Below are 23239 nucleotides of genomic sequence, written 5' to 3'. Positions count from 1 at the left end.
TTAGTGTATTCTGGGATAGCTACATCCGCGCCATCTGTATATCCGGTTCAAAATTCGGAAGAAAATGATCGCCATCTTATAGAAGACCGAAAACGATCGTTAGGAAATCCACGGCCATCTCTCTTTAGGCTTGGTCTTTGCTCAAGCTTTACGATGAGCCACGGCCAGGGAGTACCGTGCTCTGCAGGGCCGGCTGCGGTGCCTTATCTTGGAAGTAAAATAAGCTTGATATCCAAAGCTGAAATTCGTTATGAAGGAACTCTCTACACAATCGACCCGAAAGAAGCTACTGTAGCTCTCGCCAAAGGTTCGTGTTTTTGCGTCCTTATTTGCCTGCTCTGGTTAAAGGCTGGAAATTGTATGAGAATTAATGCTTGTCCTATTTTATTATCTGCGTACGCTTAAAACGCAAAACACGATAGCCTAGGGCCTAACAAGGCTGCACAAGAGTAATAAATTGTGAGTGGTCAACTGCTAGATTACAAACACTAAAGACAGTAAAGAGGCCCTCGGATCTAATAATAGTCTGTAATAATAACAATTGTTGTTGCAGCCTTTCCTTTGAGTTTGCTTGAGAGAGATTAAAAACTGGACTTACATTCTAGATGATCTATCTTTATATCAACTAGATTCTAGATTTAGTTATTAGATTTTAATTTAGGTGGCTGAAAACCGTCCCATTCCCAATGATTAGTAGATCTATGATTGTCATGGCATGTTTCATTGTTTGTGCAGTTGACTCCCCCTGGCCCTGGCCCCTTTGCAGCTGAATTTGTCTTTGAATTTTTTCAAAGTTGCTAGGACAATAATGATAATCAAAGCTGTCATACAATGTCGGGGAGGACTTTCGTAACGAACGACCACTGAGACAGAGCAGAATTGACGCCTTGGCCTTGGGGTAGGGGTAAGGGTAGGGTTAGGTCTAGGCCTCTTTTTTAAGAAAGTGGCTGTTCTTACCCGCCCGGAAGTTCTCGCAAGATCAACTCCTCCCCTCTTCTCTCTCTCTCTGTCTCTTTCTGAATACTGTCTATCGCCACTATCGGTGTGGACAATCAAATTGACCAAAACAAAGTTAAAAAATGATGTTAAAACACAAAAGTAAATTAATTTGGTTGTCTACAAAAAGATGCTACGGCTATTTAACTTTTCGAATCGAGCCGAACTACGCGGGTCGCCATTTTGTTTTGCCCGGAAATTCTCGCGCTAGTCTACTCCTCTCTCTCTTTCTTTCTCTCTCTCTCTCCACTGCCCACAGACAAAATTGTACGCTTTTAGTAGGCTACAGTTGTAATGGAAGGCCCTTTTTGATTGTGTTTGATGCGGTGGTCGCTCGTTACGGAAGTCCTTCCAAATGTCGCCTAGCCCTAATGATAATGGGTAAAAATTTTCAAGGCTATCAGTATCATTCCCACGTGCAGATGTATTAATTTTAGGCTGCAGATAGTGCGTACAACTCTAAACTAGATTTAGTTATTAGTACAATTGTACTAATAACCAGAGTTATTTGTACAATTATTCGAATTTTGAAGGTTGTTGGTAAAGGCTGGGGTATTTTCACCAAATTTTGCGTTCACCCTAAACCACAGAATTCTACACTGTGATAACAGAAAAATTGTAGAATTCTGTGCCATGAACAAACGTTCCATTACAACTGTAGCCTACTAAAAGCGTACAATTTTGTCTGTGGGCAGTGGAGAGAGAAAGAGAGAGAGGAGTAGACTAGCGCGAGAATTTCCGGGCAAAACAAAATGGCGACCCGGGTAGTTCGGCTCGATTCGAAAAGTTAAATAGCCGTAGCATCTTTGTAGACAACCAAATTAATTTACTTTTGTGTGTTAACATCATTTTTTTAACTTTGTTTTGGTCAATTTGATCATCCACACCGATAGACGGTATTCAGAAAGAGAGAGAGAAGAGGGGAGGAGTTGATCTTGCGAGAACTTCCGGGCGGGTGAGAATAGCCACTTTCGTTGGTAAAAATAAGCCTAGACATCTAGATCTAGATTCTAGATCTATATCTAGTCATCCAGTTGGTTCTCCCCTGGGTTGAGCATCGATGTAATAACTTTAACTAGGCCTAAAAGGAAAAGTAGGCTAGATCTATACTTCTATTAAAATATAAGGAGATCAAGATCTGTCTATAATTATAGATCTAGATCTGATCTTGATCTAGATCTATCTATCTGGTCTAGATCTATCTATCTAGAGTCTAGATCTAGTTGTTGTTGTGTGTTGTTTTTTTGCATGAGGCAGCTGGCATCAGATCGGAAGATGAGGTCTTACGAAAAATTTAAAAATTTCAGCTGGTGGAATATTGGAAACACTGATCTAGAATCTCTAGATCCTAGGTCTAGATTTTTAGATCTACTAAGACAGAACATGTAGGTAGTAGGCCTGTGGGCATACAGGCCTGCTATTGTACGGATACCTGCAGCACTTCGTACAATTGTGCGTACAACGTTGTACGGATAGCTAGACAGAGTTGTTCGCACAGTTGTACGGATAACCACTCCGTAATTTTAGGGGCCTAACATTCAATTTTGGCTGCTGAATCAATATTGGGCCCAATATTATGACCTCATTTTGCCGTATCCTATATTCCGCCGCAGATCAAGTTTTCATTGTCACTACTCGTCAAGAAAATTTGAACTGTAGCCTTGATCTAGATCTAATTAATTGATTGCAAAACATCAAATTCTGGGGGATGCTGTCTCTGAAACACCCCACTTTTGACCCGCAACTCTTCACAGCCAACACTCCGTGCAGGGTGTTTAGGTTCACTCAGCCTCAGAGAGCGGTCAGCACATGTCACAAGTGCCCTAGGAGGTCAGGGAAAAGGGTGTTTTCTAGGCCAGGGCAAGATGGACTCTGGGATCGATTCTTTTGAGTCCAAATGAGGACTCGAAGAATCGATCTTGTTCACATACTCGAAGCTTCGAGTCCGCCCAGGGTCGATGCATCCCGTCTCCTTTTTTTTAGCCTGGTTCCCAGCCTAGACTCCAAGATTTGAGGCAAGAATCTAAATCTCGACCGCACTATTACAGTCCTGTCGTGGGACAGGCCTCGGGCTGTCCCACCCCACAGTCGAGTTTTTCGCTTCAGAACAGACACCGCACCAGGACAGGACTGATCAGGCGCATAAGGCGGTTTCTTTGATGTTGGCCTACGCGGAGTTAAAATGCATTCCAAAAATTTCTTAAATATTGGCCAAATTTAAGAAATATTAATATTTCTGTGATCAGGGACCCAAAATTAGCAAAATTAAGCAGGGAACCCAATTTAATGACCGATTACCAAGTTAAATTAATTTTTGTGAGTTTTGTTTACTTATGGGGGGTTTTTTCACTAGATCTATTTGCATTTGGCATGCACTAGGCCTTGATACATGGTATGTAGATTCAAGACTATGTCTTCAAGGTGGATGAATCGAGGTTGCTTGTGCCTGTTCTCTGTTGCTTCGTATTAGACAAAAGAGAAAGAGAAAACAGTATTAGGTCATCCTGTCCCTCCGATGTTGTAGCAATTCACAACAACTGCTCGGGACTCAATGCAACAAAAATGTCACGTCCCAATAATAGGTGCAGTACATTACACTAGACCTGCATGTTTGCCGACAATCGTCTGAAATCCGACCCGCAAGCCGGCCGATGCTAGCCTATCGCTGGGCCCACCTGTATTATTAGTCAATGTGCGAACTGCTTACTGCGAGGCCTGGCCGACTGCCAGCGCCCCCTTTTTCTCCCGTCAGCTTTGTCGTTTTAGTGCCGACCACCCGATTGCCGACGTCGGCGTTTCCGACATAATTGTCGGAACCTGAAATGCGAATACGAAAAAGGGCGACGACCTAAATTATCTACTTTCAGTTTCGTGCTTGAGCGGCCATTTTGAATTTCGTTTGTTGACTAATTCAGTTGATCAGATCGTGTGGATTCATTCGAGTCCGACTCACTTGTTCTAATAGAATCTAGATTTATAGATCATTATAGACCTCAATGGAGGATTCATATTCCAATTCTATTGTGTCAAACCCTATCATAGGTTGTACTGTAATATTAATGTTGGTAAAAAGCATTTCACGAGGTGCGTGAATTATTTATTTATTTAGAATTTAGATCTAGATCTAGATTCTAGACTCAGCTGTGTCCCTCTGTTTGGAATTGGATACGGATTTCTAGATCTAGTTCAAGGCCTATTCCTATTCACTTGTTGTACAAGATCTAGATCACAGAATTATTTAGATCGAAGCGGCTAGACTGCCAGTCTAGCCGTACTTAGATCTAGGTTTGGCCCTATCGACTCAAGCCTGTTAAGTACACAGGTCTCATTAGATCTAGATCTAGTAATTATTCAGGTTCAAATACATGCAAGTCAGTAAGGCACCTTTTGGTTTTGTCTGAAATACAAATACTTTAGGCATTGCAAACTAAAAAATTCATTTACAATTCAGCCATCAATATTAAGTACGGCTAGCCTGACAGTCTAGCCGTCCTTAAGTACGGCTAGTTATCTTAGGCCCTATTAACATTAGAAAACAGGAGATTTAAAATACTTGCACAGTCATTAAGGCACCTGGTTTCGTCTCAAATACAAATACTTTAGGTACTGCACACTAAAAATGTATATTTACAATTCAGTAGGCCTAATTTTTTTAAATGGTCAGTCGCCTTGCCATCATATTTAGAATAAGTACGGCTAGACTTCTAGCCGTCATTAAGTACGGCTAGCCTCTTCCTATTTAGATTACTAGATCTAGATCTATATGGAGGATTGATATATTCCAATTCTATTGTGTTATTGTATCAAACCCTATTATAGCAATGTAGATCTAGATGTAGGCAATGGATGATATGCTCCTTGTTTTGATTTGAGTGTGGTTTGGAGAAAGAAAAAAAATTTCATTTTGGACTTGTCCTGGCCTTTTTACATGAGGCCCGTTGCAGGTTCTTTTTTGGAGTAGGGGTAGGGTTAGGTCTCTTTATTGTGTTTGTTGGGGTGGTCGCTCGTTACTCGGAAGTCCTTCCTTATGACACCCACAAAAGCTCTTATAGGGGGGGGTGGGGTTGCGCCAAATTTTCAGACAATCTGGTTGAGGCTCACATGCAGGTCTAATTACATTCAAGTTCAAAGGTTTCAAACGTCAGACGGGTTTGTCCCGTGACGAACTTTCGTAGGCCTAGTGAGGTAGGGGCAAGAAACTGCCTGTCAGTTACTTGCAATTGTCTCACGCAACCCCCCCCCCCTTCCTCTTCCTCTTTGTCTTCCCCGCTATGAGTGAATGCTAAACTAGGCCTAGGCCTACTTCCCGTGTCCACCGTGTAGCCCAGTACGAAACCACGCTGCACATAGGCTACTGCTACTTTTAATATTGTTGCCCCACCCCCGCCCATCCCAAATTAAATCATTCACTTCCCATTTCTCTTTCTTTTGTCTTGAACATTGAGCGCTTGCTTTTTTTTATTATTTCACTGCACTTTCATCCTCACTGTACACATATTCTTTTGTAAATCATATTGTGTGTTTTGAGTTGACATCAATGAGTCATCATGTCTGGACGTCGATCTTTAGCTTGGGACTTTTTTAATAAGCAGGAAAACACAGTACTGTTGTTTGTATGATTTGTAATAATGTTTTGGCATACAATAACACAATGTTGACAATAACAAAACATTTGTCATCAAAGCATGCTTTGACATATCAGGAAGCAAAGGGTGCAAGAGAGGAGCCTATGCCCCACGCATTGGCAAGAGTGATAGAAGGGAGGCAACACACACACACACAAATGCGTGAAAGCCAACTTGTCGTGGCACGCGCGCAGGCTTAGCCAGCCACATCCAATGATGGCCACGTCTGTCAAAGTCGAGACTCGAGGCCTCGATCTTAAGAGCTATTTTTAGCAGTGTTCAAGTCATGGCCTCTAAACAGCCCACTTGAAGCAGCTTCCAAACTCGAACATCGGACCCGACTCGATTCCTCGAGGCCTCTAGTCTTTTTGCCGTCGATCTTGCCATGGCCTAGTGTTTTCGCTGTATTTACGTTTGGGGGTGCCTATTTGCAACGCTGTTTTGCGATTAGTGCTAAAAAAACACTGCGTTGGGATTAGCGCCAGTGCTAAATATGACGCTTAATCTACGCTGCGCTGTTGGAAGTTCTGGTGGTGGAATGGACAGCGCGTCTGCATTTGAATCAAACCATTATTTTATGAGCGTGGGTACGAATCCCGGTCCTGGAAGTTTTTTTGTTTTTTTGGGGGGGGGGGTTCAATCTACTCCTCTTCCTGACTGACCAACATTTTTTTCCCATAATTATAACTTGATGCTTTGTAGTTTTTTATGTAGTGATGAAGCATGCACATTCTGGTTTTGTCCGCAAAACCTTTTACCTACAAAGTAGGTCTATACTTTTCCTTTAACCAATTTAGGCCTGGTTAAAGTTTAATAGTCGCTTTCCTTGGTCTGTGAGTCTATGTTTAAAAAATAATTTTAGGCTCAGGAGAAGAAAAAAAACCTTCTGGGACCGGGATTCGATGCCAGGCTTGGAAGCACTGAACGTTAGAGAACGTAGACAGCTTGTATACACTATCCCCTGCTAATTTAAACGCCGAAGCCTAGAAATCTAGATCAGGCGACGTCATGTGTGATGGCAAAATATAAAGTGCTCACAGATATATATCTAACAAATATTTTTAGGTATTGTGTGACGACACTGCGGACCAGGAAATAGTGCTAAGACCGAGTTGCACCATCTTGTTATCCAAGCGTCTTTTGACTTGCTCACACTCAAGTGATTATGTTATGAGAGATGGACTAGACTACTTTTGTGCAAACAATGTCGGTGTCAGAAACAATTGATAGATCTAGATCAAGATCTACCCAATATTGATCGGAATAAGACGTCATAAAAAAAGAGTCAAATCCTAGGAGGTTTATCAAGAAATTGAGAAAGCTTCCACATTTCAGGCAAAACTACAATATTAGAGATCTATATTACTATGTAGAAACGATGGCTACTAGATGTAGTACTGGCATTTCAAATAGCATGGGAGCTAATCAGAACATGGCGTTTCAAATAGCATGGGGGCTATTCAGAACGTGACGTTGCAAATAGTGCTTGCCAACGATTTTCATAGATTCCCGATTAGATCAAGATTTGTAGATGTGTTATACTCACATAAATAACCCTCTCTCATTCATAAGTTGAATAGTCATTACACTACCTCGGTGCTTCCTTATCTCTATTTTTAATTTTTACATTGAAAATGTGACTTGTTCTTTAGCTCACTATTTGTTATGAACTCATGAAGCTACAGTGAGCACCAGGTTCATCTCTGTGATTGGCCCAAATATAGATGACATATTTCCGCCGTCTATTTTAAATAATTTTTGTCATCTTCTGGGGCTTCCTTTGCCAGTTGACTAGCAGTTAACAGATCTCACCAGAGACAATGTACGTAAACGTGGGTGGTTGACGGGTGCTTTGGTGTGGTTTGCTTCTTCTTTCTTATGAAACATCAATCGTTCTTTTCTCCCCTTCTTTTTTATGTTTGTTACTCTCTTGTAGGGGGCTCTCGTGGCCTAGAGGTTAAGGTGTTGGCCTCTCATTCAAATGTCCCGGGTTCGAATCTGGGTAGCGACCGAAAAATTTTCTTCTCTAGAATTGTCTCCTTTCACCTCCTTTCCTGCTCTCTAGTAATGTTCTGTTGTCTGCTTTCATTTCCACTTTCTGCCCCCTCCTCTGGGCTCCTGATCTTTCTGCAGCCTTTCTACTGCTACTCCTTGGCTCCTCCTTACTGCTGTCTTTCTGCCACACCCCTGATCTTCTGGTAGGAAAGATCTACACCTAGCCTTCTCGGACAAGGGCGAAAAATCTCGGAGGGCCCGTGTGCAAGTTGCTCACGTTAAAGATCCCTTGGTGGTCTAAAATCGATAAGAGTAGGCTTCGACAGCCACCCTGGCAAAATTCAAAATTTCCTACCAACTGGTGTGTCCCGTGCGCTCATATGACCTTATGTAGTTGCGAGCGGCGTAAAACTAGAACTAAACACTGTCTGATCTCACAGTGTCGGGCCTGCTTTGTGTTTATGTGTGTTTATAACTTGGAAGAAGGTAAATTTATGGAACGAGAATTGCTGATGTTGTTATAAAGATAAGCTCGTACTAAATTAATAAAAACAACACACAAAAAAGCAGAGACAGCGAGATCTAGTCCTCCGTTACTGGCGAGGGAAGCCTATAAGTCTTACGTGAAGACGACAGAAATAGATGGCGGGAATACACCATCTTCGTCTTCCGGGCTTACCTGGCCAGTTGACTAGATCTCACCGTGGCGGGCCCGAGTTGCCACTTAGTGGGCAATGGGCTACGTCACTAGGTTTCATCGCTAACTGCCTGGGCTGTGTGTCTGCGTGCTCGCTTGTGTGTGTGTACCACTAGAAGAGACTGCAAATTAATGAGACGAGAATTGCTGAGATTGTTTATAAAAAAATAACACAAAAGACACCAAACGCTGGGAAATCTCGTCAACTGGAGAGGGAAACCTGAGTCTTTGGGGGGGAAACCCTGGAAGATGACAAAAATGTCACTAGGTTTCATCGCCGACTGCTTGGGCTGTGTGTGTGTGACAACTTTGAGGAGAAGGTGAATTTGTGGAACGAGGATTGCAAAGATTGTTTATAAAAGATAACACACTTAATTTTTTTTTTAACAAACACAGCGAGATCTAGTCAACAGTTAGGCTGCTGGCTAGGGAAACCCAGAGTCTTGGGGGCGGAAAACCCCAGAAAACAAAAAATACATTGTGGAAATGTGTGTTCTATTTTGGGCCAATCACCGAGATGTGCTAGGTGCTCGCTGTATTTTTTTAAATCAGTACCGGGTACATACAAACATTGGCTTAATTGTGAGTTCTCACAATAAAAAAGCCTCACGGGCGCTTGTCAGCCTTTCAGTAATCTATTTGGCACCAGACATTTTGCGGACAGTGGACCATTTCCCCGTCACTAATAGATATTTAGACAATTTAAGCTTTCTCTAGTATTACAAACACATGACTAAAACATCCCCCCGATTTTGTGCCATTATTTATAAGTGGTTACGCCCGTTCAAATAACCCTTCCAGCATTCGAAAGTAAAAAAAAATACAGGTCAGTTTCCATTAATTCCCTCTGGTCGCACATTGGTTTTCAAAACCATCAGAACTCTGATCCCGAGCAGCCTAAAAATTACCCTGAGCTCGGGGCCCAATTTCCGGCCCAAAGCACAGCAGGCAATTGGCTTTGCTATATTAAATATTACTAGAGTATGATGAGTAAGGCTCTGCCAGATGGTAACTGCTTGTAGGGGTTCGTCTTTTTCTTTTTCTTTTTTTTCCCCTTCCCCTCTTTATCCCCCGATCTTGCTTTTTCCTTGCCTTGTATGACTTCCTGAATCGATGTGCTTCTCTTTCTCAATATATGAAAAACTGACGAGTATTTTTTTTTCTAACAGTGCGGTCATTTGGAACAGAAGATCGTCCCACGGACCGCCCGTTGCCAGCAAGAAATGAGGTCTTTGAGTTCATTATTTTCCGTGGGCTTGACATTAAGGATCTCCATGTTTGTGAGCCGCCTAAGCCACAGCCTACTGAAGGTGTTCCTCTTGATCCTGCCATTGTTAAGGTAAGACAAGATTCCTTTGCAGCAGTAAGCTGAAGTGTGTTTAAATTATGTGTGATACAATAGTATGGTATTGCAAGGGCAGTATATTAAATGTATGAATCTGATGTGTGTTGGGATATATTTTTTCGTCTTACAATGAAAAGATGCTGTCATCCTTTGCCATTTTGAAACTAGATGCACTAATTTGGGTCGGGCGCTTTTCTGTTGGGTCATATCATTTTTTTTTAAACTCGCTATGATCTGAGAAATTGCCGGATTACCTAATATTGACTAGTTGCACGATTTTGCTGCTCTTGACATGTACTGAATTAACTTTTGCTCTTTTTAAAGTACAAAATTTTCACTCTTTACTCGGTTTTTTTTTGTTTTTTTTTCTTCTTCTTCTTCCAGTCATCGCAACCTCCTCCTGGGCCGGCTGGTGCTGCTTTTCCAGGTGCTGCAGGCTTCCCACCTGGTCAGATGTACCAGCCTTTTGGCCAGCATGTGTACTTTGGTGGCCAAGGCCAGCCGTCATCAAACTTCAGCATGCCACCACCTCAAGGGCAACCTGGTGGGTGTTATGGTTACGCATACCGAAGCCTTCTTGTTCTTGTTTCCTTTTACTAACAGTTATCTTGTACTTTGATCAGTGTTTCCGGGTTGGTAGATTAGTTACATACTTTTAAAACCAAATCTTAAAGTTGACCATTTATCAGTGTGGATTCTACAATGTGATCACTGCATTCCCTTTAAATGATTGCGTAAAAGCTTTAGATCAAATAAATTTGAAGATGTCACCATGGTTTTTTGGGGGGGAGGTGTCATGGTTAGCCCTATAAGTGTGGTACGTAAATGCTTGATGGTTTTTGGCATGGGTAGGGTTCTATTTCTTCTAAGACAAGTACCTCCTTGTTGTTATCAATCCAGTCAAGTAACTCCTTAAACAGGGCAGAAAATTTGATGATGACTGGATCTTTCCTTCTTATGAGACAACAATCCATTGAATAGTATGTCCAGTTCTCATAATTTTCATTTAATGGGTCGGTCCTTGTAAGCCAAATGGTGGGTTTTATGGTATATTAACATTTGTGTCTTATGTTTTCACCTCAAGTACATAAGCACTTTATTACCGTGGTCTTTAGAAGTAACCAGAAAGAAATGGCCGTCACCTGTTAAATTTTTGTTTTTTTCTTTCCGTTTTCATTTCTCATGCTCTCTATACTCTTAGATTTGGTGTTTTTAATCACTTTGTGCTGGTGTAGTGGGGACATTGTTTTGTTTCCTTTTGGGTTGGGTTTTTTTTTTAATCGTCTTAATTTAAGTTTTTGTTGTTTTTGGGGGGATTTTTGGTTTTCATTAACACTTTCATTCCTCATTAACTAAACGTTGTCGCCCGAGCCTCGAGTCATGCACTATTTTCAAATCTCTTCGATGTGGTTGATTGTGTGATTGTGTAGGCTCCCCAAGAGATCAGTCTCCTGGAATTGACCCATCTAGTGAACAGATGCCTCGTCCCCCGGTTTCGGCTATTGGTACAAGACCTGTCGCTGGTGAATTGTCAACTAATTCCTGCTTTTAGCTTGGCTGCACCTTTTCCTTTTGTATACCTGGGGTTTTTTTATGATAAAAGGCTCTCAGTGGGTAACTGGTGCAAGATTGGGTGTGTGTATGTGCTGCAGCATGAAATTTAATTCTTCTACTTTCCTATCACCTTCATAAGAATCACTAGTGGTAGGTCCTAGCTTTTGTGGAATAACTTGTAACATGAACTTATTTGTAGTTCGGGGGAGTGTATCTATCTTCCCCTCTCCTTCAGGCTTGTTTTCAATTTTTGTATACTCCAATCTGACATTTTTCACATTCAAAAGTTCCCGACTGATTTTTTGGGTCCTTTTTTAAAACTTTTATAAATTTATAAGGGGGGGTTACAAAGTTATAATATAGGCATGAATTCAGGTCTTTCCCTCCCCTTCTTTCACATTTGTGATGTTTATGCAGTAACTGTAGAAGTGTTTCCTAGCAAATTCATGTATAAAATCGTATCTAAAGCATGAAAACAAAACAGTATATTGTTTCTTAACATCAGCAAGTTATATGCTAGTCTTAACTCTGAAGCTTATGGTAGTTTATCTGTACTTAATAACTTAATCTTAAGTGTAGATGTCTAGAAAATGTGAAGTAAAATTTGTCTACTGCACTGACGTCCTTCAAAATATTATTTCTCTTTTCACAATTTCTCTAGTATTTCATAAATATTATAGAATGTGAGACATAGTTAAGTTTACCGAACAATCTATACAGTAATGCTTTTAGAGCTTTAGTGAGGCCAAAGTGAAAAGATGTAATTGATGTTTGTAGTTGGACGGTATAGTTGAATATTCTTTGAAGGCATTGGCAGAGGCAGATTTGAGTCTCAAGGTGTCTTCAGATAATCGTTCTTGCAAGCATTGTGTGACCAGTGGCAATAAAGGGCGTCAGTGAGATGAAAATGTAATTCCACCCTATGTGTTGAGTTTGTTTGAACTGGTGCTGCCCTGCTTCTTTCTTCTTTCTCCACTCCTCCTCCTCCTCCCATGAATGAAACTATAACTTAAATAGGTGCTGAAGTTTAAAAATGACGAGTATGCACTTAATGGTATTTGAAAGGTTGCGTGTATGGGTTTATTTTCATTGTTTGTGAAAAATATTCTGTTAGGGTGGCAAATGGGCTGTAGTTAAATTCTGTTCTCTATTGTATATGTGTGAACTTTTTGTGAATAATGGAATGTGATGAAAAGAGATTGAAATGGTCTTAGTCTGTAGGATTCAGAGTCTATTGTGCTCTTATTTACAATTGAATCATATAGGGATAGTGTGCAGTTCCCACAGATGAATTAGATCGCTTTTTTTTTTAAAGACAAAAATTGTACCTGAACCTTGATAATCGTTCATTCTGTCTCGTAATTGCTTTTGGTATACTCTGGAACGGAAGCGATGAACTTAACTTTTTGACTTGTCTTCTTGTACATCTTTTTGCTTACACTCGCACTTCTATAAACGATTTTTATCACTCAAAATTTTAATTTCCTCTCTTGATGTGTGGTGTGCTTGTATGATTTCAAATACGCTTCATTTCACGCTATATTGATTTATTTAACATTATAGACTGGGTATTTGCTTATTTCTGGTTTTAATGCCATCTGTTGTAGAAACTGTTCATACATCTTTAGCTGGCTAAAGCTGTTGACTTTTTTGTCGAAAATTTGTCCCCCAAGTCCTTCCCTCTGAAGTTTTAAACGTACAACAATCACTGTACATAGTGTAGATATTTCTTAAGCCTTACAGTGGAATGCGTTTTGTTTTTAACTGTAATGAAAGTAATTGAAGTAAAAGATTCACTGCAGCATCATGCCCCTTGTTTATCTCTTGTGATAAGTCTGTTGTTACCTTTTGTCTGTGGTAATATGTTTCTGATCTTGTCCTCGGTTAGGGTTTTATCTAGGGACAGAAGCGTTTGTTTGATGTTGCTGTGTACGTTGGGGGGGGGGGGGGCTGCTTCTTGTATTGCAGTTTGTTTGTTGTTGGTTTTGTTTGGGGTTTTTTGTTATGATTGTATGGAAATTAAATGTGTTAAATACTGTTGGAGCAGGTGGTGTGCAGGGATTTACTTTTGCAGATTAAAAGCTATAGGTTGCCTTTGTCTCTGAAAGGAGTAGTGGGAAAACAGATGAGATGGCACATGTGTTCTCTTTCAATTCTGACAATTGTCCAATAAGTCTCCTTTGTCATGTCTGCTACTTTTAAAATGTAAAGTAAATGTAAAATGGATTTGGTAGTATTCATGAATTCTTGAATTTAGCTCCATTTACATTAATGCTTAAGTAAACTTATTTTGTTGTGAAAGTTGTTAATTCTGTTTTTATTTTCCTTATCTGCTATACAGGCTCCCAGAGCTCCACCCCACCATTGAGTAGGAAATCGCCAACTTCTGACCAGGGGGTGCAGGTGCAGCCTAGCAGCCCAGAAAAGTCTTCTGGTGATAGCCAGCAGCATATTCGTCCTATTCATCCTCATCAGCAGCATCACCAGCACCCACGAGGCCAACCCATGCGCAGGGGAAGTGCCGGCAGTGGTGGTGGGGGAGGTGCTCATCGCATGGACCATCGGGATCGCGGGGATCCTAGGAATGAAAGAGGACCGTCTGCGTCATACTCAAGAGGAAGAAGTAGTAATGGAGGTTTCTATTTTCTTGTATTGAGGCATTGCCAAAGTGCTTCATTTTAAATGTATCCAAAAAATATTCCACGTGTTTGGAAGAGATTCCCTAAGCATTTACTCTTACATTAAGGTCTTGGACACATTTTTATTGTTCGCTTTTGTCTTTGGGTAGAATCATGAAAAATATATCATAAAGAAATTTTCAAAGTAGTTGTCATAAATATCATATTTGTGTCGTATTCTGGTAAATTCAAACGCTCTTCAAAATAATGAAATCAAAGAAACCAAGATTTTTTTCCATTTTATCAAATTTGTTTGGGTTTCAACACCATGTATTCGGTTTAAAAACGCATTTTTGTGTGGATTTAATTGGGAAAAGGTTCATCAAAGGCACTAGGAAAAAGTAATTTTGCAGTTTCCAGGTACACCACAGCTTTGGAAGTCGCCAAAATTTGCCTGCCATTTTTTTGCTAATATTACCTGGGGCGACCCGAAATTGCATGCGTGCCGCCACCGCGCGCCCCCTTGCAAATACCTCGACTTCCTTTCAAGATTGATGAGTTTTTTCCTCAAAAGCAGGGCAAATGAACTGTAAGATTATACCATATACTCCATTCCATATATATATGCTCTAAAATTGACAAGCACATCATTCCGTTGCGTTGTGAGACGTTTTATTTTACATTGTTTGATACAAGTGGTTAGGATTTTTCTTTTGATACTTCGCTACTAAATGTAAATTTTTATGTCGGTATTTTTTTTCTAAAACAGTTGAACTGTGGTTGCACTTTCATTCGTGAAGGTGTATAAAGATAGACAGATGCTGTAGAAGAAAAGCAATGTTGTTTCATTTGTTGAAAGTTTTTTTTTTGTGAAATTGCCATGAATGTATGAGTAATATTTTAGTTTGTATTTTTTTCTCTTTGTCAAGTACATGTACTGATGTTTTGATGTTGATAGAGTGACTTTTACTGTTTGGTGCACAGGTCAGATGAGGGGTGGACCTCCTCGTGGTGGGCAAAGGAATGTTCAACGTGGTCAAGGTCAGCGTGGAGGAAGATCAGCAGAGCCTCTGAAGTTTGACACCGATTTTGATTTTGAGACATCCAATGCTCAGTTTGCTAAGGATGATATTGAAAAGGAATTGAAGTTGAAGAACTTGTCTTTAAGTAAGTAATGGTCTTTAAGTAGAGGTAGTTTGTGTTACAATAAAAGGTCGTATTTAAAACTGTTGAGCGCTGACCCTTGGGTAGGCTTAAATATTTAACACATTACACCCGGGATCGCCCGGGAATTTCCTTACGCACTCCACCCTGACTCGCCCGGAACCGCCCGCGTCGACCCAGCGTCTTTAGAAACGAAAGTCTTGCCTTGACGAGACTCTGGGGCCGGGATTTTGATTTGCATAGTATAGCAAAAAGTTTCTTCTTTTGTTTGATACCGAAACGAAAATTTTCGGGCCAGTAGTTTTAGTATTAGAGCTGATCGAAGTGCGATCGCGTTACCGACACTTCGAAAGTGTCTCGACTTGTTGAAAAGCGACACAGTTGAGTTCGAAAACGGAAATAACGATGGATTTGAGCAAAAACAAGCATGTGACTAATCAGATGGGTTAGATTTTGATGAAAACGTTGTAGGAAGAGTTTGGAGCGATTCCGATTGATCAGACGGAGAAAATCTAGAATTTAGATCTAGGGCCCGACCGCGAGGCTGAGAGTGAGAGTGATGGGTCGGACACCCCGATTGAACTTAAGTTAGAACATTTCCAACAATTTGCGCATACATAAAGTTATATTTTTCTGAAACTACATTCAGTTTTCTTTTTAACTTTTATTTTTTCAGGATTTTTTGAATTTGTTTAGTATTTTTAAAATGTGTTTTATAAAGGCTTGTATTCAGGGGAGGTGGGTTCTTTCCCCTTGCTTAGGATCTAACAATGGACTTCCCGTCCAGGCCCTTAGGGTGTAATGTGTTAAATGTATGATTTAAATAATGTTGGATAAACGGGGTTCTGAGTGCTTTGAAATCTTTGTGGGTTTTGATAGACATTTCTGTTGGGTTTTGCTCTTATTGTAATTCCAATACAAAGTGTATTTTTGTCTTGAATATTAATGCAATTCAACGAAAGGTATTGCTTGCCTTTTTCAGATGACAAGTCTGTAAACGGTGACAACAACAAAGGAGAGGAAGATCCAGAGGTGGAAGAGGATGAAGGAGAGGAGGATGAGGATGATCCTATTTTCTACGACAAGAAGAAATCATTTTTTGATAACATTAGTTGTGAAGCCACAGAGAGATCAAAGGGGTAATTGCTATTCTTTTGTTTGTTCTTTTAATATGGTGCGTCAATAGGGTGCTAATTATAAGTTGTCTGTTTGGTATTGTTTTTGATAACTGTTTATGTCATTCATCTTCAACGGCCTTTTCTTTTCTTCCTTTCCCTTGTCTCCTTGCCAAATCTTTATCCTTCTTTCTCTTTTTATAAAAGAGTGACCGAAAAATCTGCTCTGTGGTTTTAAAATTATTTCTTCTGTACCCATTTGCCAGAATCTGAATCAGTGTGGGAATGCAATTGACAGTTGTGTTTTTGTAGGTTTGCAGCATTATGTTTTTTTACCTTTCTGTGTTGAACACTTTTGACCCCTGATTAACCTTCTCTTTGAGAACACACCCATTGGGCTTGCCTAGCAGTGCAGAGAACAGCTGTGCAGTTACTCAAAAGATGGTGGCCTCTTTAGTTTTGTGTAAATCCTACCTAGTAAAGGCACCCAAGTTTTTATATTTTTAAACTTCTAAATGAAGTAGAAAAGTCTCACTTTGAAAAGGAAACGTCAAGCCACGGGCTTTCGATCTGTGTCTTGTGTGGTCAGGTTTAGTCGGCTGGTATCGTAAACATACTTGTAGCTCTATTTTCTCCTAAAAAGCTATTGAAATACATTTTGTACAATATATGGGCTGTATTTGATTTTTGACCTGTTTTCTTTTTTTTTTCTTTTTCCTTCTACCAAAGGCACAGACATTCATGGAGAGAGGAACGCAAGCTGAACAGTGAAACGTTTGGTATTTCTGAAAACTTCCGTCGCAATTATCGTGGCAGGGGCAACTGGCGTGGTGGTAACATGCGAGGAGGTTGGCGCGGACGTGGTCGAGGCGGTGGCTACAACAGGGAAGGGGGCTATTACGGCGGTGAGTTAAATGAACATGTTCATCTTTGTATGATTTACAATAATCATTCCACCGTTTCCCAGGTCTTTTCTTGTGGAATTTGGTTGCCTGCTTTGCAAATTGTGTTCTTTCACTGGTTTGTACCAGTAGGCGCCAAGTTTGTTGTGGGGGTTTTTTTCTTTGTTCACGTGTCATATCTTTCCCACCCACCCATATTACTGTCTCCCTGTACAGCCAAGTACACAAGGCAGACAGACTAGCCTGCTGTTATGGATAATCCCTAACTGTTATGGGGGGGGGAATATCGGTTACAGAGTTACGGAAAACAAATATGTTACGGAAAACTTCATTTTTTAAATTATTTTTTTATTTTAAAGAGGGGGGGAATTATGGTCGGGTAGCTGGTGAGCACAACTTCGAACCCAGTTAAGTGTCTTTACTGCATAAACGCTGCTACTGAGTGCAGTCGATCAATGGCCTACTTGCGCTCTCCGCGGGAAAGCCCTAGCATAGTAGGCTGGCAAAGCGACATGAATGCTGCCTGCGACCGCGCCGCTGGATTTATTGGGAGTTCACCGGATCACGATTGTGTCAAGTGGTCAATAGTGTATGGTTTGTTTTTCGTTAAAGTGAAATATTTTAAGTGATTAGGCCCTTGTCAAAGGCCAGAGGTCAGGGGTGATGTTGAAAATGAAAACAAAGCAAAAGGCTACAAGTAATTATTGACAATTGTGATTTCAAACTGGTGATTGGGGGGGGGGGGGGGGTTAGCTCTTAAGCATGCCAGGTTGGGTAGACTATGGTACGGAATTTTACCGGGGGGGGGGCTGTCTAATTTGTACAGATTTTCAAATTTTAAAGTAGGCAGGTCTGGGCAAAGAGCAGTCAATCATGCTCAGTTGGGTGGTTTGCGGGTGCTCTGGTGTAGTTTGCTGGTACTTGCTTCTTCTTTCCTATCAAACATCTATCGTCTGTATCTCCCCTCCTTCTTTTTTGTGTTTGTTACTCTCTTGTAACACCTCTAATCTTCAGCACTTATACCTTGTTGTGTTGCAAGTGCCGTAAAACACTTACTAAAACAAAATAAGTCATGTTTGTCGGTGTCTAGCCACCTCCTCTAACCGATGTTGCCTTATTTAAGTTTTTGCTCAAACTGACTTCGTTGTACTTTACCGCCTCTACTTTGAAAGTATCATTCATGTCTTTTATCTCTGGTGTTTTGTTTTTTGGTTGTTTGGGGTTGTTTTGTTGTGTGTGTTTTTTTTAATTAAATGCCCATATATTTTACTTATTTTTTCATCTCTCCCCTTTTTTTTTCCTCCCCTCAGGTAACCGAGGTGGTCGGGGAAGGAGACCTCAGTGGGATTTTGACAATGACAGAAGGAGAATGGATGGCCCAGTGAGTATTCATTGCCCTGTTGCTTAACTGGCACCTTGTGTTTGTGTCATGGTCTCGTCTGTTACCTTGATATTGACCAAGGTCGATCCTATACTGAACTCAAACTGATATCGTGGCATCCTGATCTTAAGATGCAACGCCGTCGAAAGTTGTTTTTTTCTTACACAAGTCCAACCCTAACTTCTGCAATTGTCAGCGCCGTCGATTTTTTTATATTTTTTTATTTCGCTGCCGGCGCCTTAGCTCAGACCAAACCGCTACCTGTCAACTCTTTTTCTTTTTTTTTTTACCCTTTTCAAAATCCAGTTACTCTGTACCAATTTATGTTAGGTTTATGACAATTGGCCTGTTTCAATAGGAGATTTTAAACTTTACATAACAGAATTTTGACTCAATGTTCATATTTTATTTCTTTTCAAAAAACAAATGTTGAAGATTCAAACATTCATTGTGCTTCAAGAGTCATGTGCCCTTGCTTTAGCTATCCATAGTGTGATGAGTGAATATTAAATAGTAATGAATATTCTTTAGAGGAATGTTATAACTTGTTGGCTACTCTTGTCAATCTGTCTCATTACCATCAAATAAAGAGTATTTTTGCTAGCTCATGTTACCTTATGCAGTTGCCAGCGCCGTAAAACACTGACACTGACACACACACAGACACAAAAAAAAGAGTATTTCTGTATTTATTTCAATGATTTTAGCTATAATGTGCTCAAATTTTACTACGCTTGAGAAAAATGGGACAAAAATCCATTAAATAGTAATCTTGAATGGTGAACAGTGAAGTCTAATGGGCACAGCTCTAATGAGTATGGAAAGTAAGAGTGGGATGATTGCAGATCTTTATAGGTCCAAATATTGCTTTGATTCTGTTGGAAAAACATTGTTGAATGTGAGGAGCCACACTGGGATGGGTGCTATATAAAAGAACCTATCATTATTGCTTACCAATATATTTTTCTCTTTTTATGTTGTTTCGTTTCTGAGTGTACTAATTTTGTTGCTTTTTTTTTTCCCCTCCCCTCCCAGCAAAGGGTTGAAGTCAAATCATAGCTAGCGGTCTCAATAAACCCATGATGTCATGACGAGATGTGAGATATGCCTCAGTTGCCTGGCATGAGTGGCTACAATATTGGACAGGAGTGTTCTACTTGAAATACAGACAAAGCAGGGACCGGCTGATGCAGCAGATAAGACTGTACTGTCTTGGTTTTTGGTTGCTGAATAACCTCAGGCAGCTGTTGTGGTTTCTCGAACAATATTAATTGGTTACTCAGTGACTGGAAATGTAGCAAATTTATGGATGTCAACAGGTTTGTTAGATCAGGTGGTTGCTGTGTTCTAAAATCTAGAAGAGATGACTCTGGAGCGCCATTCATGCAATGATTTCTGTCTTAGTGCTTAACCTTGGATGTATAGATTCATCACAGGTGTTTGTTTCTTCCTCCTGCTTTTGTTTTGATTTGTTGAGTGTCAGAGACAAGTGTGGTGGGGCCAGCTGCCTGAAGCAGCCATTGTTCTAGTAAGTGCAACTGGTTCTCTCTTGTACATAATGGCAAGCAATGTGTTCATCTTGTGTTAGCTTTCTTATAAATGATATCTGTGAATTGTAGAGATCACTTTTTTTTTTCTGTCCCTCTCAAAAGAGTTTTCTCTCTCTCTTTCTTTCTCTCCATCCCTGTTGTTTGTCAAGTTTCACCAAGAGGGTTTTAAAAGATGTTACATTTCTGTTATTTATATGGTACCTTTGTTATTAATTGTGTGGCAAACTTATTTATGATTAAAGCAAATCAAAACTTTTGTGCTCAGTGGTAAGCGGGCAAGAATACCTAGATTGTTTTGTGGGGGTTTTTTTCTTAATCCAAATTGTCTTTTTTGAATGATTGGCAAAATTTGTTATGAGTGTATTTGAAGACCCACGGCATTGCTTGAAAGATGTAATACAAAACATTTTGACCTAAGAAGCAAGTAATTAGTACGGTAGTACCTTTAGACACAGAAGGGCATTTATTCTGTCTGTCCTTTGGGAATGCTACGTTATATTGTTCCTTTGTTATTGTTTCTATTACACGTGTTTAAAATAGAATCCTAAAACATAGATTGTCTCTTTTGATACCAGAGTATTTTATGGAGAAATTGAATTTGCCATTTCTATTAATAATTAGGTGCCCCACTTGAATGAGCAGCAAAATATGTTTTGATAAACATTTCTTTCTTCCCCCCCCCCCAAAAGAATTTGAAAAGTTTACTCCAAATGTGCCGTATCAAAAGTAGTTTTGATATTGAATTATACAGTAATTGTTAGCATGTATGTTGTGTGTCACTGGCTGATAGTTCTTTCTAAATTCAAACTCGCCACTTGTTCCACCGTTAGACATGTTGGGATGGGGTGACATTCATTTAGCAAAAATATTATGTACGCAATTTGTGTGTAATGGTGGCGGTACTTGCTTTTTGGTTAGTGTGTGGAGGCTCTGGTGAGAGACTTGGTAGTCAAGGATACAAAACAGTGATTGGAATTTCATTATTAAATGGTTTTGCATATTTGGCTTTTAGACTGATATGGGCACTGCTGAAATTATCAAATGTTTTTGTTTGCTGACTCACGCCAAGTTTGTGCACATGTAATACAAGTGAATGTATGCCATCTTTTGCAACAGGGAGAAGGTATCTGTCTGAACCTTGAAGTTTGTCAGAGAAGTTGTTTGACAGCCCAGAGGGTTATGATTTCTATTGTTGTTTTTCTTTGTTTTGTTGTATAGACTTGTTAAAGTTGTTCCCATTGACTGAAGCAGCCAAGTTCTAGTAAGCTTTGGGGCAGCAATGTGATAATATAAGTGAGGCCTCTCGCCTCTTTGTTCGTTTTCTCCCTTTTCATTCTTCTACATAGGTCATAAGTGATACAGGTTTGTGTGGCAAGGTTTAATTGATGCTGCACAGTTCAAATCTATTCGGTAATGTTTAAGCAGACGTCTTATCAGTATTGTCTTCCAAGTAGAATTACTGATCTTTGAATTAAGGTATCATTGAAATTGTTTTTGTTTTTTCTTTTGTGAGGGGAGGGACTAGGGTCAGGTGACAGTAATTCCATCATGTGCGAAATTTTCATCTGTCACATCAAACTTTCATTGTTGCACAAGTTTTAAAATTTATGCCCAAGCTTGATTATTTTTTTATTTATTTTTTTCATTTTGGCTTCAGTCCCTGTGTTTGGTGTCCATGGCCTTAAAACCATTGTTGACTCGTGAAATATCATTTGTGGAGTTTTAGTGACTGCAAAATGTATACAAGTCATATGAGAACAAGTGTGCATGCCTTTGCTGCTTTACTTGTATGTTTGATATTATATGTTAATGGAAAATAATAAACATCATATTCCAATGAATTAGTTGCCAGCACCACATTTTGCAAAATAAATTATGGTAGTTTTATTCAGGATTCCAGGGGTAAACGTTAAAATTGTCAACTTTAGCTATTGGAAAACATAACCTTTTATGATTTCTTTTGAGGAGAGACTAATGTGGCTGACTGCAAAGCAGTTTAAGTTCATGATGTACCTTACTTTTTAATTTTGCGTCTGTGTTAATTAGCAGTATATTGTTAGGTGTGCTTGTGGTAAATCTAGTTTTTGCATTAAATATTTGGTAGATCAAAGGGCTTGTTCTTGGCAATGTAATGTTTTCTCAGGGTCCCGCTATGTAAGAAATTCCTATGTGCTAGGTTGTTGGGTTGTTGTTGTTTTTTTTTGGGGGGGGGGGCCCTCTCCTGGGAACAGATTCATGATTCTTATCTTGTAGACATGTTTTCGGGTTTTCTGTTCCTTTCTTTACCAGTTGGAATGTAGGCTTTGTGTATCAAGGGTGGGATTAGTAGATGGTTAGATGGATGTAATACCCAATTCGTGTGTTGGGGGAGGGGGTAACATAAAAGGCTTGTGTTAGATATCGTGTGATATTTGGGGGGGGGGGGGTTCCAGAAGTTCCCAGCTTTTAGAGCATGTCAAAGAAGGGTTGGGTGTGGAATTCTGTCTTAAGTGAATAAGACTTGGGTTGTTGGGTTTTTTTTAAGAAATGCAAACAAATGTATGTATCCTTTGTGGGCGCCTGTATTATTTGATATAGGGTTGGGTTGTTGTTGTTTTGTTTTGGGTTTTTTAAAGTAAATTTTCTTTCTGAAATGTAAGGGTCTCTGTTAACAGGTACTAGAGCACTGAATGTTTAAGTATAGATTCTATTTCTATCGGTGAGGGAAGGATTTAGACTTGATGTGTGCAGAATAAAAACTTGTCTTTACTCAAATAGAGCTAACACTAAGTCTCAATGTGTGCTTTTTTTTTTTTCCAAGGTCCCAAGGCCAAGTTATACTTTCCTTATAGTGCAGCTGCAAACACCGTTTTTCTGGTCCAAAGGGCCATAAAAAGAGCAGCAGCTGCAAACACCCTTTTTTCTGGTATAAAGGGCAGCTGCAAACACCCTTTTTCTGGTTCAAAAGGCGTAACATTGTGTAGGTTTTAACTGAACCGCCATGGCTATATATTTGAATTTCAATCATACGGTAGCTGTCACAATCACAAGTTTGTTTCACCCTGGTAGCTGAGTGATGCATTTCTGGAAGCTGTCTGTCCACATGTGACTTCTTTGTTGGCAGTGACAGAGAGAACGAAACCACTGATGATGGGTCGATATCTGTCTGCTGTTTGTTGTTCTCACCCTGAGGGTTTGAGCAGCATTGGTGTAATCAGCAGACGTTATCACCTGTCTGCTCTGCTTAATTAAACCTTGTCCAATAAAATTTATATTGTTGATTTCATCATGTCTTTTTGTCTTTGTATTACTAGATTC

At 39.9% G+C, this 23239-nt stretch overlaps 1 protein-coding gene across 5 annotated transcripts; it reads left to right on the top strand.

Moving 5' to 3' along the window:
* Nucleotides 1-20: 20 nt before the first annotated feature.
* On the top strand, nucleotides 21-23207 carry LOC101857489 (protein LSM14 homolog A). Of its 5 annotated transcripts, none has more exons than XM_005100734.3 (10): nucleotides 21-307; nucleotides 9483-9652; nucleotides 10043-10202; nucleotides 11089-11181; nucleotides 13554-13835; nucleotides 14815-14997; nucleotides 15977-16133; nucleotides 16839-17014; nucleotides 18322-18392; nucleotides 19428-23207. In XM_005100734.3, exons 1-10 carry the CDS (start codon nucleotides 154-156, stop codon nucleotides 19449-19451), a joined length of 1470 nt encoding a protein of 489 aa, XP_005100791.2. In that variant the 5' UTR covers nucleotides 21-153; the 3' UTR covers nucleotides 19452-23207. The 5 variants fall into 5 exon arrangements, with proteins under 5 accessions (XP_005100791.2, XP_005100790.1, XP_012939310.1 ...); XM_005100733.3 differs by having other exon boundaries at nucleotides 13554-13838; XM_013083856.2 differs by having other exon boundaries at nucleotides 13554-13847.
* The last annotated feature ends 32 nt before the right edge of the window (nucleotides 23208-23239 follow it).

Source organism: Aplysia californica, unplaced genomic scaffold, assembly GCF_000002075.1.
Source record: "Aplysia californica isolate F4 #8 unplaced genomic scaffold, AplCal3.0 scaffold00258, whole genome shotgun sequence".
In the NCBI taxonomy this organism is placed as follows: domain Eukaryota; kingdom Metazoa; phylum Mollusca; class Gastropoda; order Aplysiida; family Aplysiidae; genus Aplysia; species Aplysia californica.
The sequence above is the reverse complement of the archived record's forward strand: the minus strand, read 5'-3'. Positions and strand labels throughout refer to the sequence as shown.